The 18,059-nt window shown below is 37.1% G+C and overlaps 1 protein-coding gene across 3 annotated transcripts in view; it reads right to left on the reverse strand.

Annotated features, from left to right (window-relative positions):
- Positions 1–18,059, reverse strand: part of MAP3K7 (mitogen-activated protein kinase kinase kinase 7) — a 63,452-nt gene that overhangs the window by 36,172 nt on the left and 9,221 nt on the right. For all 3 annotated transcript variants that reach the window (XM_081095094.1, XM_081095093.1, XM_081095092.1), the window contains exons 2-7: positions 11,726–11,836; positions 8,763–8,828; positions 8,256–8,301; positions 7,033–7,171; positions 4,793–4,917; positions 2,173–2,301 (exon numbers count right to left, since the gene is read on the reverse strand). In XM_081095094.1, coding sequence (XP_080951220.1) covers positions 2,173–2,301; positions 4,793–4,917; positions 7,033–7,171; positions 8,256–8,301; positions 8,763–8,828; positions 11,726–11,836 — 616 coding nt within the window. The remainder of the gene's footprint in view (positions 1–2,172; positions 2,302–4,792; positions 4,918–7,032; positions 7,172–8,255; positions 8,302–8,762; positions 8,829–11,725; positions 11,837–18,059) is intronic.

Genomic DNA, 18,059 nt, shown 5'->3' on the forward strand with positions numbered 1-18,059 from the left:
TTAAAGGAGGGGGAAAGAGTTTACCCAAAGAATGTTGTCAGCTTTTTATATGTATTTCTAAAACAATATTTATTTTATGGACCTGTAATTTAAGATTTTTTTTGGAGTAATAAAAGTAGGGTTGTTGTTTTTTTGTCTTTTAGGTTAACACTGTATTTTCATAAAGGGGATAAGCTACACTTTTCAAAAAGTTAAATGAAAAAGTTTACATTCAATATGGTAATAGTAAGCCTGAGAATAATATTTCACCTGTTACAAATATTCTTTTAACAAATAATAATGGCTTAATTTGTGTCTTATTAAGAAAAATAAAATGGTAGCTTGGGGTAATCTTACTTGAACTATATTTTCAGATTCATTGCAAAAATTTCAAATGTGTTTGAAAAATCAACTTCCATTCCTAAAAACTTATCTCCAAATGACTCTTTTGTGGGAAGGAGTCCTTTTGGCTGCTGTGAATCAATCATTTCATAAGCTGAAAACGGACAATTTCTTGTAATTGCCAAACTTTAATATTGTAAGTAAAGTCTCCAACTTAAAGAAGGCCTCAAATACAATGAAATCCTTGTAATTTTGCCAATTAATAAATTAGTTCTTTTATCCCTTACTTCATTGACATTCAATTATTTACTGACAACTGACAGAGGGGGAGAGGGGGAAAGTCTTGGTCAATGCTCTGGTATTCTCTACAATGACATTAAAGGAAGTAGAATGATAGGTGGTACAGGAAACTGGTAAAGTGTTAAGATTACTCAGATGATAGTACTGTTTGATAGGTCTACAAATGACCTAAATAGTTAGGCAGATATCTGTGCATCACTTGTGAAATAGTGTATTAAAATGCCAGTAATCAGAATGATTATAATCAAGTGACAGAAATTAAATAACAGACAATGATGTTAAAAGTTAGGAAGGTTAAGCAATTTTCCTTCATGAAGAGTTTATTTCCCCAAAGCAAATGTGAAGTAACTTGATTAATGAAGAAGGTGAATTCTCAAACCATGGGTCGTTAAAAACATTCTAATTAGAAATATAAAATGAATAGAAGGGATGTAAGGACATTGAATCCATAAATCAACATAACTTAAAAATGTGAGGATTGGAGTCAGAAAACTATAGACTGAATCCCAGAAATACCAGTTATAATCTTTCTTTAAATCCTCACCCAAGGATATGTTTATTGATTTGAAGGGGAAAAGAGAGAGGGAGAGAGAAACATCGATCCGTTTCCTCCTGTATTTGCCCCTACCAGGGACCAAACCCAAAACCTAGGCATGTGCTCTGACTAGGAATCAAATCCACAACCTTTTGGGTATGGGATGACGCTCCAACCAACCGAGCCACCTGGCTGGGGCACCAGCAATTAATCTTGTATGTGACCTTGGGCAAGGTACTGAACCTCTCTAGGTCTCAGTTTCCTAATCTGTAAAACTGTAAAATGAGGCAATCATAGTATTCACCTCATAAGGATGAAGAAAAAAACACTTTATGTTTTGCCTGTCTGCATAGCTTAAGTAACAACTCTTATTATTATTCTTTGCTTTAATCTCTCCAGTGAGATCCTTGTGCTTCCTCAGGAGAAAAAGCTATAGCGCCCCAATGATCTTAATGATGTGAAAGATTTTATATACTTATTAACTTAATTTTTAAATTTATTTCCTCCACAGAGTCCAGGCCGATGCTTCTCTATCCCCTAATCAGTGGTCGCAAACTGTGGCTCAGCAAACTGCGGCTCTTTGGCCCCTTCAGTGTGGCTCTTCCACAAAATACCAACTTCTACACATGGGCCACGAAGTTTCAATCACACTGTATGTGCGCTCCTGCACGTGGTATTTTGTGGAAGAGCCACACTGAAGGGGCCAAAGAGCCGCATGTGGCTCACGAGCTGCTGTTTGCCGACCACGGCCCTAAGTAGTTAGTTGGTTCCCGCTGACTACTGATAACCTTGCTCAAATCAGCACAGCCAGCAGAACCCCTCAGCCTTGTACAAAGGCCAGGACCACTCTAAGCCCTGCCCTGCCTGATTTTGGGTTGTGGGGATGGTGGGATACTGATGGCAGAAAAGTATTCTGGTACCAAAGATGTTAAAGATAAATGGTCTTCTTTGGAGGAGAAACAATTTTCCATACAGGGAATATACAAATATATTTTTTAAAATGTTGGTTCACAAACCGTTATGAACAGCCCACATGATACGAAAAGCTGGGCCACCAATTTCATCAAAGGGTTTCCGACGCGTTATCACTTCCCAAAGGATAATACCCCAGCTGAAGACGTCACATTTTTCACTGTAATTGCTACCTACAAAAAAATGTGGTACAATTTCAAGACTTTTTTCCTCATGACTTAAAGAAACAATTGTTTTCATAAATTTTAAGAATGAACATCCTGTACAAACAAGAGGAGCCCACATGCAGAGCTGAGAAATTACTCTTTCTGAAGTTCCTTAAATCTTTGCAAAAAATACACTTTTTAATGAATTAAGTGTTAATAATAAACTAGAAAATCTACTTTAGAAAGTTAGTTATGTTCTACCTTTTCATTTGGGGCAGAGAATGAAATACTTGTACATTCCTTTCTATAATTTTTTAATCTTAAATTTTCTTCTCCCATTCTCTTGATGAAAAGCACTTTGCTACTATTGAAGCAGAACAAATATCTAATTTAGTGTTAAGATTTTCTTTTCAATATATGGTAAGATAGAATTCTTAATTTGAAAACTAAAAAAATGAGTTGTAAACAGTGAATATTATGAATAACAAATTTACAGTTGGCAGATTTTGCAGCAAAATTTAAGTTGGTGGATAAATCATTACAATAAACACCCCCCCCCCCCCCGCAAACCCAAACCTCAAGCAACCCACTATAAGAATGAACAATTATTGTAATAGCAGCTCTTCATGTACTTAGCGTACCATACGCACTACACATGCATTTAGCAGTGCATTGTAAGCATTACAATGACGTTAGAATCTAATTTGGGCTAAAGACATCTTTCAGAAATAAAAAAATCTGCATGGCCTAACAGTCTGAGCTTTGTTGCTCTAAACAATTAACAATAACTTTTATTTCTCTTTTTTTTGTATAAACAAATATTTTTGGTCTCCATACTACAGGAATGCTGTTATTTTAACTCACAGAAAGGTGTATTAAATACATGATTTTTAAACAATGCTAATTATATGCACTCTGTATTTGAACTTGAAAACATTATTATTATGAGGCATTATTTAACTTTGTATAATTTCATACTCGCTTGTTCACTAACTTTCAAATTGAATTTTATGGCAAAATGGTTCCACTCAAATGACCATTTGCATAGCAAATTTCTTTCTCTCAGGCGGGTGGCTAAAAACAAAACAAAAAATCCCCTTCAAATTCATAAAAAATAAAAGAATAAACCTTAATCAGAATCTGATTACTGAACGTATTTGAATTTTATGGGCATTCTTGTGTCCTAACATACAAATCATACATCTTTAGTTAAACTTTTCATATTTAAACGACTTGATGTTTTTATAGAGAAACCTAATATGAAATTTATGGATCACTTTTTTAGAACTTGAGTAAAATATAGAGATGTAAAAGAAAGTAAACATAAGCTTATCCTTTACTTGTTACTCTTACTACTGTATTTTTACCCAATTACTTGCATTCTTCCTAAGGCATGCTCATTTAGATGATCAATTTTTTTTTTTAAATATATTTTATTGATTTTTTTACAGAGAGGAATGGAGAGAGATAGAGAGTCAGAAACATCGATGAGAGAGAAACACCGATCAGCTGCCTCCTGCACATCTCCCACTGGGGATGTGCCCGCAACCCAGGCACATGCCCCTGACCGGAATCGAACCCGGGACCCTTCAGTCCGCAGGCCGATGCTCCATCCACTGAGCCAAACCGGTTTCGGCTAGATGATCAATTTTTAATTCCTAGGAAACCAATACAAAAGCAGTTAATTCCCATTATTCCTGGTATTTATGTTCAATAAAGTTGCTGTGAACATTGAATTAGTGAACCCTGAATCACTTTCTCCTAGTGGAAATATAGGGGTAGTTTCCTGTGAGCCTCTTCATAACAGATTTGTCAACTGACCAACACATAATATGTATGTTTCTGTTTAAGACACTTTATTGAATATGCTTGTTGATTCATTAATATTGAACTCATCACCAACAGCACTATAACTCACACCTGAATGAAGATTAGCTAGTACATCTCTGCCAGACACATGATAACCTTCTTATACTTAAGAACACTAGAAAGTGATTCAATACTATTCTTGGAGGCCATTTAAAACAGTGAAATCACTAACAAAAAGCAGACGCACACACACACACACACACACACACCCCAGAACAAAAACATGGCACTAAAGAGATGAAAAAATGTCACAGTATGAGAGCTAAAGGCAAGTGCTGCTTTGTTTGACCTTAGTAGGAATCATGTGTTTTGGGGAACTCAAAAATTTTCCCTGCTCCATGCATGCCAGTGAATAACCATGAAAGCACCATGAGTACTGATTTGAAGGTTTCACACAGGTAATTTTACAAGTAGGGAATCTGAGAATGAGGATCAACTGCACATATGCTTGAACTTGCATAGAAGGTGCTAGACAACTTAAATCTTGCTATGAGATTTAAGATCTAAGGCTATGTTTACTTAATACCTCCTTAGACTTTAGAGAATATACTTTATAATTACATACCATATCAAAATAAAACAATGGGCAAGATCATGAACATATTGGTAATAAGACAGATTACTAATCATATCATGCTTGTCATTTTACCTTCAAAGACTTCAGGTGCCATCCAGGCAGCACTCCCCTTGTTATTGGTCATGTGTGTCTGAATATCACAGGCTGTACCAAAATCACAGATTTTTAAAACTGTCCCCCCTGCGACCAGCAGCAAACTGTTAAAAAAAAATAAAATAAAATCATAGGTTGCAATACTCATGTTTGATTCTACAAGAAGAGACGTCTGTGGTATATTAAATAGAAAGGGTTAAGCAAAATGTCACCATTCAACTTCTGTGAAATGTTACCTGGTCACTATGACAACTTAAGAGTTCAGAGGAATATCAGTAAAAATTAATTGATCTCTTAGGAAAATTGCTAGAACCACATTTTGATGTCTCCATCTCTTTCTCCATAATCTTTCCTGACTATAGTTTTCTCTGGGCCAAAATAAAATTAAAATCCTAAAATTTATGGATTTTTGGTATATGGGTAGATAGAGATTGAAGGTAGTCATGTAAGCTGTGTAATTATGAAATATAAAATGTTAGAAAACTGAAACGACTTCCTTCCTTTTGTGAGATATTTTCATGTATGTTGTTTAATAACGCAGTTATTACAAAGCCAAAACATGCTCTAATACAGAAGGAAAGGAATACTTCAGGGATTTGCAGCTGATGTTTCTGGCTCTTCCAGGAAAAGGATACTTTGTGCCTGATGCTTTGTGTCTGTATCCTTTGAATCATCAATTTGTTGCTGGAAAAGAGCTATCATTTCCCTGATTTTGCTTTGCTATTCAACTCAATACAGGGGGGATGGAGGACTCGATTTTCATAACCAGCAAAAAAAGAAAAAAGCTAAGTGGCTAAGTGATTTCTTCTTCACTTAGCCAAAATAGGTAGCTGAGACAACTGCCAACAGCCTCAGAAGTCAAATTAAAAAAATAAAAGTGTCATGAATCTGGGGATTAAATATTATTTGACCAGGGACCTGGGGAGAAAGAAATCACTTTAAGCCTCTGCGTAGAAATACAGTACACTAGTGAGAATAGTGATTCCAAGAGTCTGAACCTATATCAGGTTAGACACGACAGTGACATGTTATACTCAGAAGGGACGCTTTGCTACTTTGAAACAGTATTAAGAGAATGGAATATTTGAGACTGATTTTCTAGGGAAAACCTTTTATGGTGGTCAGAGATGGGGGGGAGAGGGAAGGACACGTGAGGACTCTCTCCCTCTGTCACAAAAAGTTTTAGCCTTTTAAAGTATTAGGGATTTTTTGTTGTTTTAATCCTCATCCAAAGGCATTTTTTGCATTGATTTTTTTTTTTGGGGGGGGGGGGGCAGAAACACATTGATGTGAGAGAGAGACACCGATCGGTTGCCACCTGCACACTCCCTGACAAGGGCTGGGGATGGAACCTGCAACCCAGGTACATGCTCTTGACCGGAAATCAAACCCACAACCCTTCCGTGTTTTAGCTGATGCTCCAACCACTGAACACCACTGGTCAGGGCTACTTAGGGAATTTTGAAGTTCTTTCAAAGTCCCAGAATCCTCAAAATGGAGAAATCCAGAATATTTTCAAATTCTACCCAGATACCAGAATTGCCCTTTTGCCTTCCTATGAAAGGGTAAATGATAACCACTCTGTAAATTTTCCTACTATATGTGGACATTGTGCTAGCTGCTAGGGATACACAAGGGACCAAGATAGACTTGTCTCTAGTCCCATGAAACTGTCTGGAGGCAACAATATATATTGAAGGCACAAATAAGATAGGCTAAAAGATTCTAAGTATGCTAATATAAGGTAGGAGTTATTAAAAATAAAATTCAACTAAAATAAAATTCAACTAAAATAAAAATGCCACTAAAGACAACATTCTAAAATGCAAGCTTAGCCTGACCAGTGTGGCTCAATGGTAAGTATTGACCTATGAATCAGAGGGTCATGGTTTAATTACTGGTCAGAGCACATACCAGAGTTGCAGGCTCGATCCCCAGTAGGGGGAGTGCAGGAGGCAGCCAGTCAATGATTCTCTCTCATCACTGATGTTTCTATCTCTCTCCCTCTCCATTCCTCTCTGAAATCAATAAAAATGTATTTTAAAATGCAAGCTTAGATAAATTATTAACTGATGCTGAGTAAAAATAAACACTCTTAAGCCAGCCAAAAGGGAAGAAAGAAGAGAAGCTCATGTGTGACCTATAGCTTGAATTAGGGAGTGAGGAGAGGGAGAGGGAGAGGAAGAGAGATAGAGAGAGAGGCAGAGAGAGACACTTACTTTGGTGGTTTCAGGTCCCTGTGAATTAGAGCTTTGGGCTGCATGCTGTGAAGGTAAGCCACTCCTTGGGAACACTGTAAACACCAACTCATGGCATGGGCAGCAGTGTAATATGGCAATGGTTCAGCACCATGCAGCACTGCAAAAGAAAAGCACAAACTAAAAAGAACTTTATTGCATATAACAAAAGATACAAAATGAATGCAAGCACTATCAGAACACATGACTGGGTACTTTTTCATACAGGCTCCTACCAGTCCTGTTTTTAATTATTTTCTAAATAAAAAGATAGAAACATCTAATAATTTCAAATGGATAACTACCACATAAGCACCTAACATTTTATAGCACTTCCATTAAATTATACATACACTGAAGTCAAATTAATATATATTACCATACTTTTTTATATTAATAAAAGTATCTCACACAATTATATAAATTATAAGCAAAGTGATGCACACTGTTATGAGAGATCAGTAGTACAGAAGGAGACAAAATGTGAATCAAAATGTTTACAATTATGCTTTCTATAATAGTTAATGACTACAAATAGTTTAACCAAATAAAACAATGGAGTATACATACCCATTAAGAATGATGAAAACATAGGCAGTAAATATAAGTAAAAATTTATATAAAATAATGTTAATTTAAAAAATAAAAAGCAACAACTTACTTTATATAAATGGTTCAACAAGAGATGATACATTTACATATATGGTTGGTGTTTCTTAGAGTGAAAGAGTTCTGTTCTATAAAGGTAACTAGTTAATAATACATTTTTCTTTCATTGTTATAATTAAAATGTTTTGCAAAATGAGTTTTCACAGTTTTATTTTTTGTAAAGAAAGCAAAATAAAGCAGACTGAAATGGAAGTATGGTTAAAGAGTTCTAAAATAGGAAGGCTCAAAGTTAAGAGTGGCAAAAAGAAAAGTGAGAAGATATTTTAAAACCTATTTAAAAGCAAATTTTACTTTACTTAAATGCTTCTAATATTATAAAAAGGACCATCAATTTAAAAGGTACATATACTTTCATTTCTAAATTTTACATACTAATGTTGTAGTGTTTTATCTTCTTATTTTTAATCTTTAGCAGATTTCTTTTTTAAAATTATCTCCTTTGGGATTTCTGAAGGTAAATGTGAAAAATATTAACCTTAGTTTATGTTAAAAGCTTTTCAATTCTACTAGATACAGACAGGTCTAATGACACTCACCATTATATAAAGAGCCCCCTTCAGCATATTCCATCACAAGGCACACCTAAAGGAAACATGCCAGAATAATTAACCACAGAGCTACAGCTATCTCAGAAGACTTGAAAGAAAACTTAGTTCAACCTCTGATTTTATAAATGCATTAAAAGACATTCTCTTGGCGCCTACGTAAATGGCACTAGTGTACTCAGGGGAAAAAAAGGTATCTATGATCTTAAACCTTGTCAGTCTAGGCACCCACTGTCTAAGAGTAGAGAGATATGTAAAAACATAATCACAAGATCTTTGGGGCTTTCTCCAGTGCTAATGAGTAGGTGCCATCACAGAATAGCGTAAGCCTCATAAGATGAGGTTACTGGATAAGAACACCTAAGACAACTCCTTCAATAATACTGGCTAGAAACAAATTATATAAAGTACAGTCCTCTCCTCCCCCCAAATAACAGCAAACTACACATCTGTCATGTAATTTCTTATATTGTTGACAATGAAAGGTGACAAACTTACTGGATTCAAACAGGCTCCATATAGCTTTACAATATTTGGATGGTTCACACGGGATAACTGCCGAAGCTGTAACAAATTAAGCTTTCTTTTAAAAAGTGCTAACTTTTGAGGAACTGATTTCACAGCATCATTAAAATCTTAAGGTTGTACAAAACATTACTCATTCAACAATCACTGTTTACTACATAGCATAGCAGCACTGTGGTCATAAGTGCCTGCCTAGAATGGCACAGAATCCCTGCCCTAAAGATCTCCCAGTTTAGTTGGGCAATAGACATGTAAACACATAATTAAAGCAATGTGCAAAGTGTCATAACAGGAGTTATAGACAGGCATAACAAGTACAAACAAGAAGAAATTAACTTGCCCAGAAATGTTAGGACAGCATCCCAGAGATGGCACTGGGCTGAGTTACTGAAGCCAGAAAAAGCCATCTTATGGTTGTCATCATCATCTTCATAGCTATGGTTGAATAATCTATCTACTCTATGCTGGGCCCTGGTGGACACTTTATAGATATTGTGTAATTCTCATAACTCTGCAAGATGAGGGATCTTTAAGATAAGGCTCAGAGAGGGTTAAGTGAGCTGCTAAATACCCTGCAACCAGGACAACTACAGCTTTGTCCTAGCTGGTCTCCCTACTTCCAGTTTTAATCCTCCCTGATCCAATGATTCATACTGAGGTCAGTGAGGGGTTTGGCTGTATTCATTTCTCTTGTTTACATCTAAAACTTCTATTAATATGTCCCCTCAAACTGCTCCTTGCTGCCTTTCTTCTCTACCTTCTCTCTTTTCTGTCTTTCCCCCTCTCTTCATCCTTCCCTTCTCTATTACCTACAATATACTGTTGGCTCATATGAAGTTCATTAAGGTAAACCTTTTTATGATATGCAACTAGAAAGCTGTACTTTTCTACAGCCAATATTTACGACTTTGGTCCTAATAGTATTGATAACACTATTTATTATACATATTCATTTATTACATATAAACACATATTTATTATATACCATCTTGTTAACATTTAGCACTCAGGTTTAGTTGGCAGATTATTCAAGCATTTATTCCTGCTCCCTCTCAAAATCCCACTAAGACAGTAAAGGTTTTGTTTTTTTTTAAGGCATAAACTCAGAAGGATGAACAGACTGTAAACATTTTGGAAGTTGGAAAGCAAATGACTAGCAATAACTGACAAAGCAGACTTAAAAAGAAATGAGAAAAAATGAGAAGTAAGCAGATTTAGCTCACAAAACCTCCTAAAGTTTGGGCAGTGGTGGTAGCATGAGATACATATTCAAGTATGCTAATAAAAGAACAGAGAGATGGGTTGAAAGTTAGACCCAAAAAAACTCCTTCCCTGACTTCAAACAGCTTAGTGGCTCTTTATCATCCCGAAGATTAGAGGTGTGGATACTTTAGAGAAGGTATAATAAAGAGTCTCTGGACTGGGGACACCAAACAAAATTAAGAAATGAGCTCAAAGTAGCTGCCTCTGAGAAGCAGAAAACTTGATAGAAGGTATAAGGAACTGAATTTTTTTAGTAAGAGTATACGGAGAACCGACAATTTAAATTACACATATGTATAACCTTGATTAAATTTTTTTCTCCAAGCTATTATAATCTTTTTGACTCTCATTTCCTAGCATTTAACACCTATGCTTTTACCTAGTTTTGTGAAATTGTCAGTAGAAGAGTATATAATCAATGATCTAATCTAAACTATAAACAAAAATTATGAGTAAGCAAGGCTGAGGCCAGACTCCTGGAGCATACTACTGGAGATTATCTTTCTTTATGATACTATCAAACCATTCATTAGTATTTCTCAACTCACTTCAATTAATTACAAAATCCAATTCATCATATCACAACCAAGTTCTCATTTCTCAATGTTACACATTTAAAAATATCATGCAGTATATTTAAAAATTATCATTAAATAAAGTCACTGATATGAATTCAGAAGGTTTATAAAGACTACTTATCCACTGGCTGATAAGGTTAAAAAGCAATAGAACCACTGATTTAGTGAAACACTATGATTTAATGTACAAAATTAATATAGAATAAGTCTGATAATTTAACAATCTCATGATTATTAAATTCTCTATCAATCCTATATAATAAAAGGGTAATATGCAAATTGAACCTAACGATGGAACAACTGGGAATGACCGGTTGCTATGATGCGCACTGACCACCAGGGGGCAGACGCCCAATGCATTCCCACATGGGGAGCTCCGCTCAGCCACAAGCTGGGCTAATGGCTGTGAGTCTCTCGCGCCTCCTCCGAAGTGCTAAGGATGTCTGGCTGAGGCTTAGACCTGTTCCCCAGGGGATCGGGCCTAACCTGGCAGGTGGACATTCCCCGAGGGCTCCCGGGCTGCCAGAGGGATGTCCGACTGCAGGGAATCGGGCCTAAGCCGACAGGTGGACATCCCCCGGACTGCAAGAGGGCACAGGCTGAGCTAAGGGACACCCCTGAGTGCATGAATTTTTGTGCACTGGGCCTCTAGTATATCTATAAAAGAACAGAGTTGTAAATGTTCACACAACATGAGAAAAACCAAATTTAAAATTATTTTTCCTTAAAATAATCTCATTCAAATTTCTAAAAATATCCAGTCAAAATGAAAGCATTTCCTATCTTAATTTTAGATAATGGGAGAGAATAGTATTTCTTTTCTATTTTAAAATTTAAATTTGATGGCTTGAAATAGATCTGAATTATATTTTAATTCAGGGATGAATTCATTTAGTTAAGTCTCCTTTCCCCCTTATTTTTAATCAGAATGAAGACTGTGAATGAAAAAATGTTCCTATGGCATTACCTTTAGTCATCCAAATAGTGATTTTCAAGTATATGGAGAAGTGACAATTGAGAAATATTTTTTCATAATTAAATTCAGAATATCTTAGGTGAAAAAAACTATACAATAGAAATAACATCTCATCTTACCTCTACAATAAAAGCTTTCCTCTCAGATTCACTTTCTATTTGTTTAATAGCAACATCTTTTGCTCTCCACTTAGCTTTGCAAACTACCCCAAAGGCTCCTCTTCCAACAACCTAAGTTAAAAAAGAAAAAACACACACCATGAGAATTAGAAACAAGCAAATCCAGTCCAACATATAACACTAAAGCCAATCTGAAAGACTTATTAAAGTGAGGATAAATGAAATACATTTGTCTCTATATTTGAAAGTTTATGATCTACACATCTCTTCATTCTCAAGTAAAACCAAAACAGCAAACAAAAAAGATTCTTGAAGACAGGAAATAAAAGAGACAAGAGGAGGAGAGAGAAAATGGTCTGAAAAAATAAAAAGAAAAATAATCAATGTTTTAAGCTATCATATTTATGAAATTAAAAAGAGCTTTGAATAATTCAGTAGCATTAGACAGGGAGGGGAAAAGGATAAAAATGTAGATAAAAGATTGGCCATTGTGAAGGACAGACAAAAAGTGGCATTCTGTATAAAATAAAATGTTTTGTCAAGAAAAAGAAACACTGCTGAGACATGCTAACACATAAATGAACTTAAAAAATATTACACTAAGTGAAAGAAGCCAATATGAGAGACCACATATTATACGATTCCATTTCTATGAAACTAGAGGCCCGGTGCATGAAATTCGTGCACTCGGCAGGGGAGGGGGAGAGTCCCTCAGTCTGGCCTGCACCCTCTCGCAGTCCAGGAGCCCTTGGGGGATGTCCAACTGATGGCTTCAGCCCGCTCCCCACGGAGAGCGGGCCAAAGCGGTCAGTCGGACATCCTTCGCGCTCCCGCAGAGGCAGGAGAGGCTCCCACCACTGCCACTGTGCTTGCCAGTCGTAAGCCCAGCTTCTGGCTAAGCATCACTCCCCCTGTGGGAGCGCACTGACCACAGCTCCTGCGTTGAGCGTTTGCCCCCTGGTGGTCAGTGTGCACCATAGCATAATCGATTTGCATATTAGCCTTTTATTATATAGGACTAGAGGCCCGGTGCACAAAAATTTGTGCACTGGCGGGGAGGGGGTATGTCCCTCAGCCCGACCTGTGCCCTCTCACAGTCTGGGATCCCTCAGGAGATAACCACCTGCTGGCTTAGGCCCACTCCCCGGGTGGCAGATGGCAGGCCCTATCCCACGGTGCCTGCCCCACCTCCCCAGGTTGCTCATGGCAGGCCCGATCCCGAAGTGGGGCAAGCAACGGATGTCGCTGTCCCACCCTGCCGCGCCGGGCGCCCCGGGTCGCCCACAGCAGGCCCGATCCCACAGGCAGCATTGGGCGCTGCCGACCCCGCCTCTCTGGGTCACGGATCCGTGACCAGCATCGGGCGCTGCCCACCCCACCTGCAGTATGCAAATTTAACGGCCATCTTTGTTGGGTTAATTTGCATGCTCTTCTGATTGGCTGATGGGTGTAGCGAAGGTATGGTCAATTAGCATCTTTGTCTTTTATTAGTGTAGATGTCCAACAAAGGCAAATCCATAGAGATACAAAGTAAACTAGTAGTTTGCCTGGGGCTGAGCACGGAAATAGGGATTAACTGTAAATGAGGAGGAGGAATACTACCAAGGCAAAAAAAAGTTTGAAAACTGAATTATAGTAATGGCTACACAGTAATTTGTACATATCACTGTAACACTTTAAATGCATGTATTTTGACATGTAAAATACATCATTAAAGTTATTTTTTTTAAATTATAAAATAAAGATTGGTCATGTATTATATCATTATTGAAGTTAACTGATAGGTCCCTCATGGGTTCTTTGCTCTCTCAACCTAGTCTACTTTTATAAATGTTTGAGACTTGACATAATATAAAAATAACAACTAAACAAAATAGAACCATCATGGTATTCTATCATTGTAAAGAACTTTAAGTGCCATTTACTGCAATCTTTCAACTTCCAATGGATCTATTTATTTTTCCTTAAGTAAAAAATCTACCTCCCTATATGGTTCTCATTTTTGATGTACTTTCTATGTAGTAGGCAACTAAGTGCCTACTAACTTGCCCAAAGCTATATGGTTAGTAAATAGCAATCTGGTTGATACCAGGCAATCTAACACCAGAATGTTAAGAATGCTAATTTGTACATATATATCTGTATTATATCTCAGAAAGTAGCAGCTATATCTTCCCTTGAAGGAGGAGTCTTCTCTTGAGCCAAAATTACATGAACAAATTCCTGGACACAAAACTCTTCTATAACAAAGTTGGCTGTTGCTAGGGTAATTATAGACATTTCTCATGTTGCTTAATATATGAAACCACTCAAATGGTTAACATTTATTGTTTACCATATGCCAGGTACCAGTCTATGTGCTTCATAAAATGACACATTTAATCATCCTCCATTTTAAAGGTAAGTTAAACCAAGTCACAAGTTTGCAAATTGCCCAAGATCACATGGTCAGTAAGTATTCAGAGAAACCAGGATTTAAAGCCTACAGTACCAATTCACTATTCAGCTCCTGTGTGTCATCGGTTTATTTAAAGGAAACTGGACTGACGCTAGGCAAAAGTAAGCCAACACATTTGGTAGCCAGTCTTTCCTTTGGTGACTTTCCCTTTTTCCCTTTCTAGCCCAGGGTGCTCAGGTCCTTGCTGCTCTTTAGATTCTTGCTCTACTCCACACCTCTCATAAGAGAAAGAAACCAACATCAGTAATTTGCACTTGTCATTCAGTTGCTTTAACATAAATGGGTATTGGCTAAACCTGGCACCATCAAAATAATAGGAAGAGCATGTCTGGGCTCTAGAACCCAACAGACTTGAGTTTGAATATTGGTTCTGTTTACCTATTAGTTATGATGCTGGTTTTTGAGCTCCTGTTTTCTTAACAGTAAAAGAGAGATGCTGACATTTTACTCAGTGAATATCTATTGGGTTCACAAATCAAAACCAGGCATTTCTTAAATACTACAAAAGAACAATAAGTACTTGGAGTTGGGTATGAACCAGTGCTGCACTACTCATTTCTCTAACTGATCTTGATAAATAGCAAACAGATCCTAAATGAAATTTAAACTTTATGGCAACATAGGCTAAGAAGGTATGGATGCAGACCCTCCTACCTATTTGATATTACTATGTAATAATGATTATGCAGTGATTTACTATATTCTTCAACCATGTACTTACAAATACATCAAAGCAACTAGTATTTATTAGGCCTCCTCTTGTTTCATTTTCCTATTCTCAGGAATGTCTACATAGGGACTCCAAACATTTTATTTGTGGATCATGCACTTGTTGCAGAAACTGTGTTAGGAATGTATGACTAACTGTGATGCACAAGTGCCACCTAGTGCTGAGATGATGGCTGACTCTGAGCTTTCAGCTTAAAACTATGGGAACACAATGCTTAAGAAAGCAATTTTTTGGAACACTCAAATACAAAATAGGCATAGTCGTGTAAGATGAGAGTCCATGCCTCAAAAAGTCTTGACTCAAGTTAGGCCATAAGCTATTTTATAAGTATGGTGGAACAACAGATCTTAAAATGATAATAAAGTCCAAGATGCCCACCGAGGTTGTACATATAAAGTGAATTACATGATAGGAAAAAATAACTGCTGTAACTTCAAAGGTGTGAGGTTAGACACATAGAGTCAATGTTTAAAGAATTTAAATGTCGGCCTGTCTTATCACTAATTCCAATGTGTGGTGGGGAAGTTTATCCACACCACCAAGCAATTCTCAGATACTGGCTGGGTGTCTTACAATTCAACTCAATTCTGACATTACCTGGAGATAGCAACAGATCTCACAGGTTACAGGATCAATTCTATAAGACTATGCTTCTGACCAACCACACTCTCCTTTGGTTCAATTAATTTGCTAGAGCAGCTATTCAGACAAATATTTTACTTACTAGATTGCAGTTTATTATAAAATAATATAATTCCGGAACAGCAGAGAGCATGCATAGAGCAAGGTATGGGAACTTCCCATACCCAATCTGTGTGACAATCTCCTCTAATCATATGTTCATCAACCTGGAAGCTCTCTGAACTTTGTCCTTTTGGGTGTTTATAGAGGCTTCATTACATGGGTATGGTTTATTTAATCATTTCTTATTGGCTACTAATTCAGCCTCCAACTCATCGGCACTCCATGGAGGTCGGGGAGGTGGGACTTAAAGTTCCAAAAGTCTAATCATAAGGTTGGTTGTCCTGGAAACCAGCCCACTTCCTCAGGTGTGGTCCAACAGTAACCACATCAACATAACAAAAGACATCCTTATGGCTCTCCTCATTTATGAAATTCTGAGGTTTTGGGGAGCTGTGAGCCTGGAACCCTGAACAAAGACCAAATATATATATAATTTTTATTTTGGTCATCTGAAAGACCAAATATATATTTCTTATAAATCATCATGTTGCAATATCAAAAAATGACTTCATTTTTTAAAATGGCATAAATGTAGAGATATTAAGGGTGAAAATTAAAAAATATATAAAGAATTGACCCCTGACTTTATGGCATAACAGTGAGCTAGAGAAGAAATTAAAGACAAAACAACAAAACACTTTTTTAAACCCTAGCTGAAGAAAGCCAAAATGAGAGTACATGACAGCAGCTAAGAACCACCCCTTCCCCTTCTGGAACAAGCTGAGGGATTAGAGGGCACAAAGGATTTATCTCCCTACTTTTCACTAAGAACCTTTGGAGGAGGCAGCCTCATAGAATATGCTTTGCCAACATGGGAAGCTACAAATGAGTAAGAATGGCAAGGGAGACAGACAGATGGAAGGAAGCCCTACTCAGGTTTGCTCAGCTCCAGCAGACATGGAAATGACACAGAAAAAATCCTGCCAAGAGAAAAGCAAGGTAACTGAAAATTAAAGAATCTTCTGGTTGCAGGAAGGAGGCTGTTGTTGGGCAGTGTTGGAACCTATATCAGAAGCTGTGGGATGGTAGATATATAGAAAGTTTGACAATCAGTAAAAGCCAAAGAGGAAGATCTAGTCCAGCCGTGGGCAAACTACGGCCCGCGGGCCATATCCGGCCCGTTTGAAATGAATAAAACTAAAAAAAAAAAAAAGACCGTACCCTTTTATGTAATGATGTTTACTTTGAATTTATATTAGTTCACACAAACACTCCATCATGCTTTTGTTCCGGCCCTCCGGTCCAGTTTAAGAACCCATTGTGGCCCTTGAGTCAAAAAGTTTGCCCACCCCTGATCTAGTCAGCAAGCAGGGAGAAATGGGATAAGGTCGTCTGCTTTCAAGAGGTGAAAGTGAGGCTTATGTCAAGAGAACAATGAACCTCATTTGTTTACTCCTGAAACCAATATTTCTTCAATACCTCTGGGATATCAGAAATATAGCAGTAAATATGACAATGTTCCTGATCTACATGGAATATACTTTCAATTAAAGGGGGAGGGAAAGAAGACAGTCAATAAACAAAGATGAATAAAAAAAATATATATTCTAAAAAAATGCCATGTAGGAAAAAATAGGATGATGTGACAAAGACATTAGTGGAAACTTAGGGCAAGATAGTATGGGAGAGGCATAGAGGATTACTAACTTTATAATGAATGGCACAAGGAACCAACCAAAGAAGAAGAAATAAGTAATGTAAAAGCCCTAAGGGGAAAACACCCTCATTCCCTATTGGACCATATTTGAACCCATCTATATAGGCTAGGCACTCAAGACACAGAAGTAAACAAACAAACCAAAATCTTTGCTCTTACTGTTTATGTTCTCATTAATGGAGACAAAGAATAAGATATAAGAAAAATATATAATTTTTAGAAAATGATAAGTGTACTAAGAAGAAAAGGAGCGTAATTTGTGTGTATATACATGTACATGTACTCTCCCCACTCCAATTTTAAACATAGTAGTCCTGAAAGGCCTCATTGAGAAACAAGACATTTTAATAATGACCCGGAGAAATAGTGTTCAGTGTGGGCAATGCATAGTTGGAAAAGGGAAGAGTGAAGAAAAATAAGGCTGGAGAGATGGGCAGAGTCTAGATCCTGAATGGGTCTCTGCACCATAATAAGGACTCTGAATTTCAGTCTAAGAGCAAGGGGAAGCAATTGGAGGGACTTGAGAAAAGATGTAATATAATTTCACATAAAAAAAAATTCATTCTAGCTCTTATGTGAAAAATAGATTGGAGGGAAGCTAGAATATACAAACAGAGATCAGGTAGGAGGGCTATTACAGCAGCCCAAGGAAGAGAGGGTAGCTGTGAGGATGGTAGTGCAGAAAAATGGGCAGATCTGGGTTATATTTTACAGGTAAAGTCAAAAGAGCTTGCTGATTGTTTGG

The sequence above is a fragment of the Myotis nattereri genome (assembly GCF_964212035.1).
Source record: "Myotis nattereri genome assembly, chromosome: 6".
In the NCBI taxonomy this organism is placed as follows: Eukaryota; Metazoa; Chordata; class Mammalia; order Chiroptera; family Vespertilionidae; genus Myotis; species Myotis nattereri.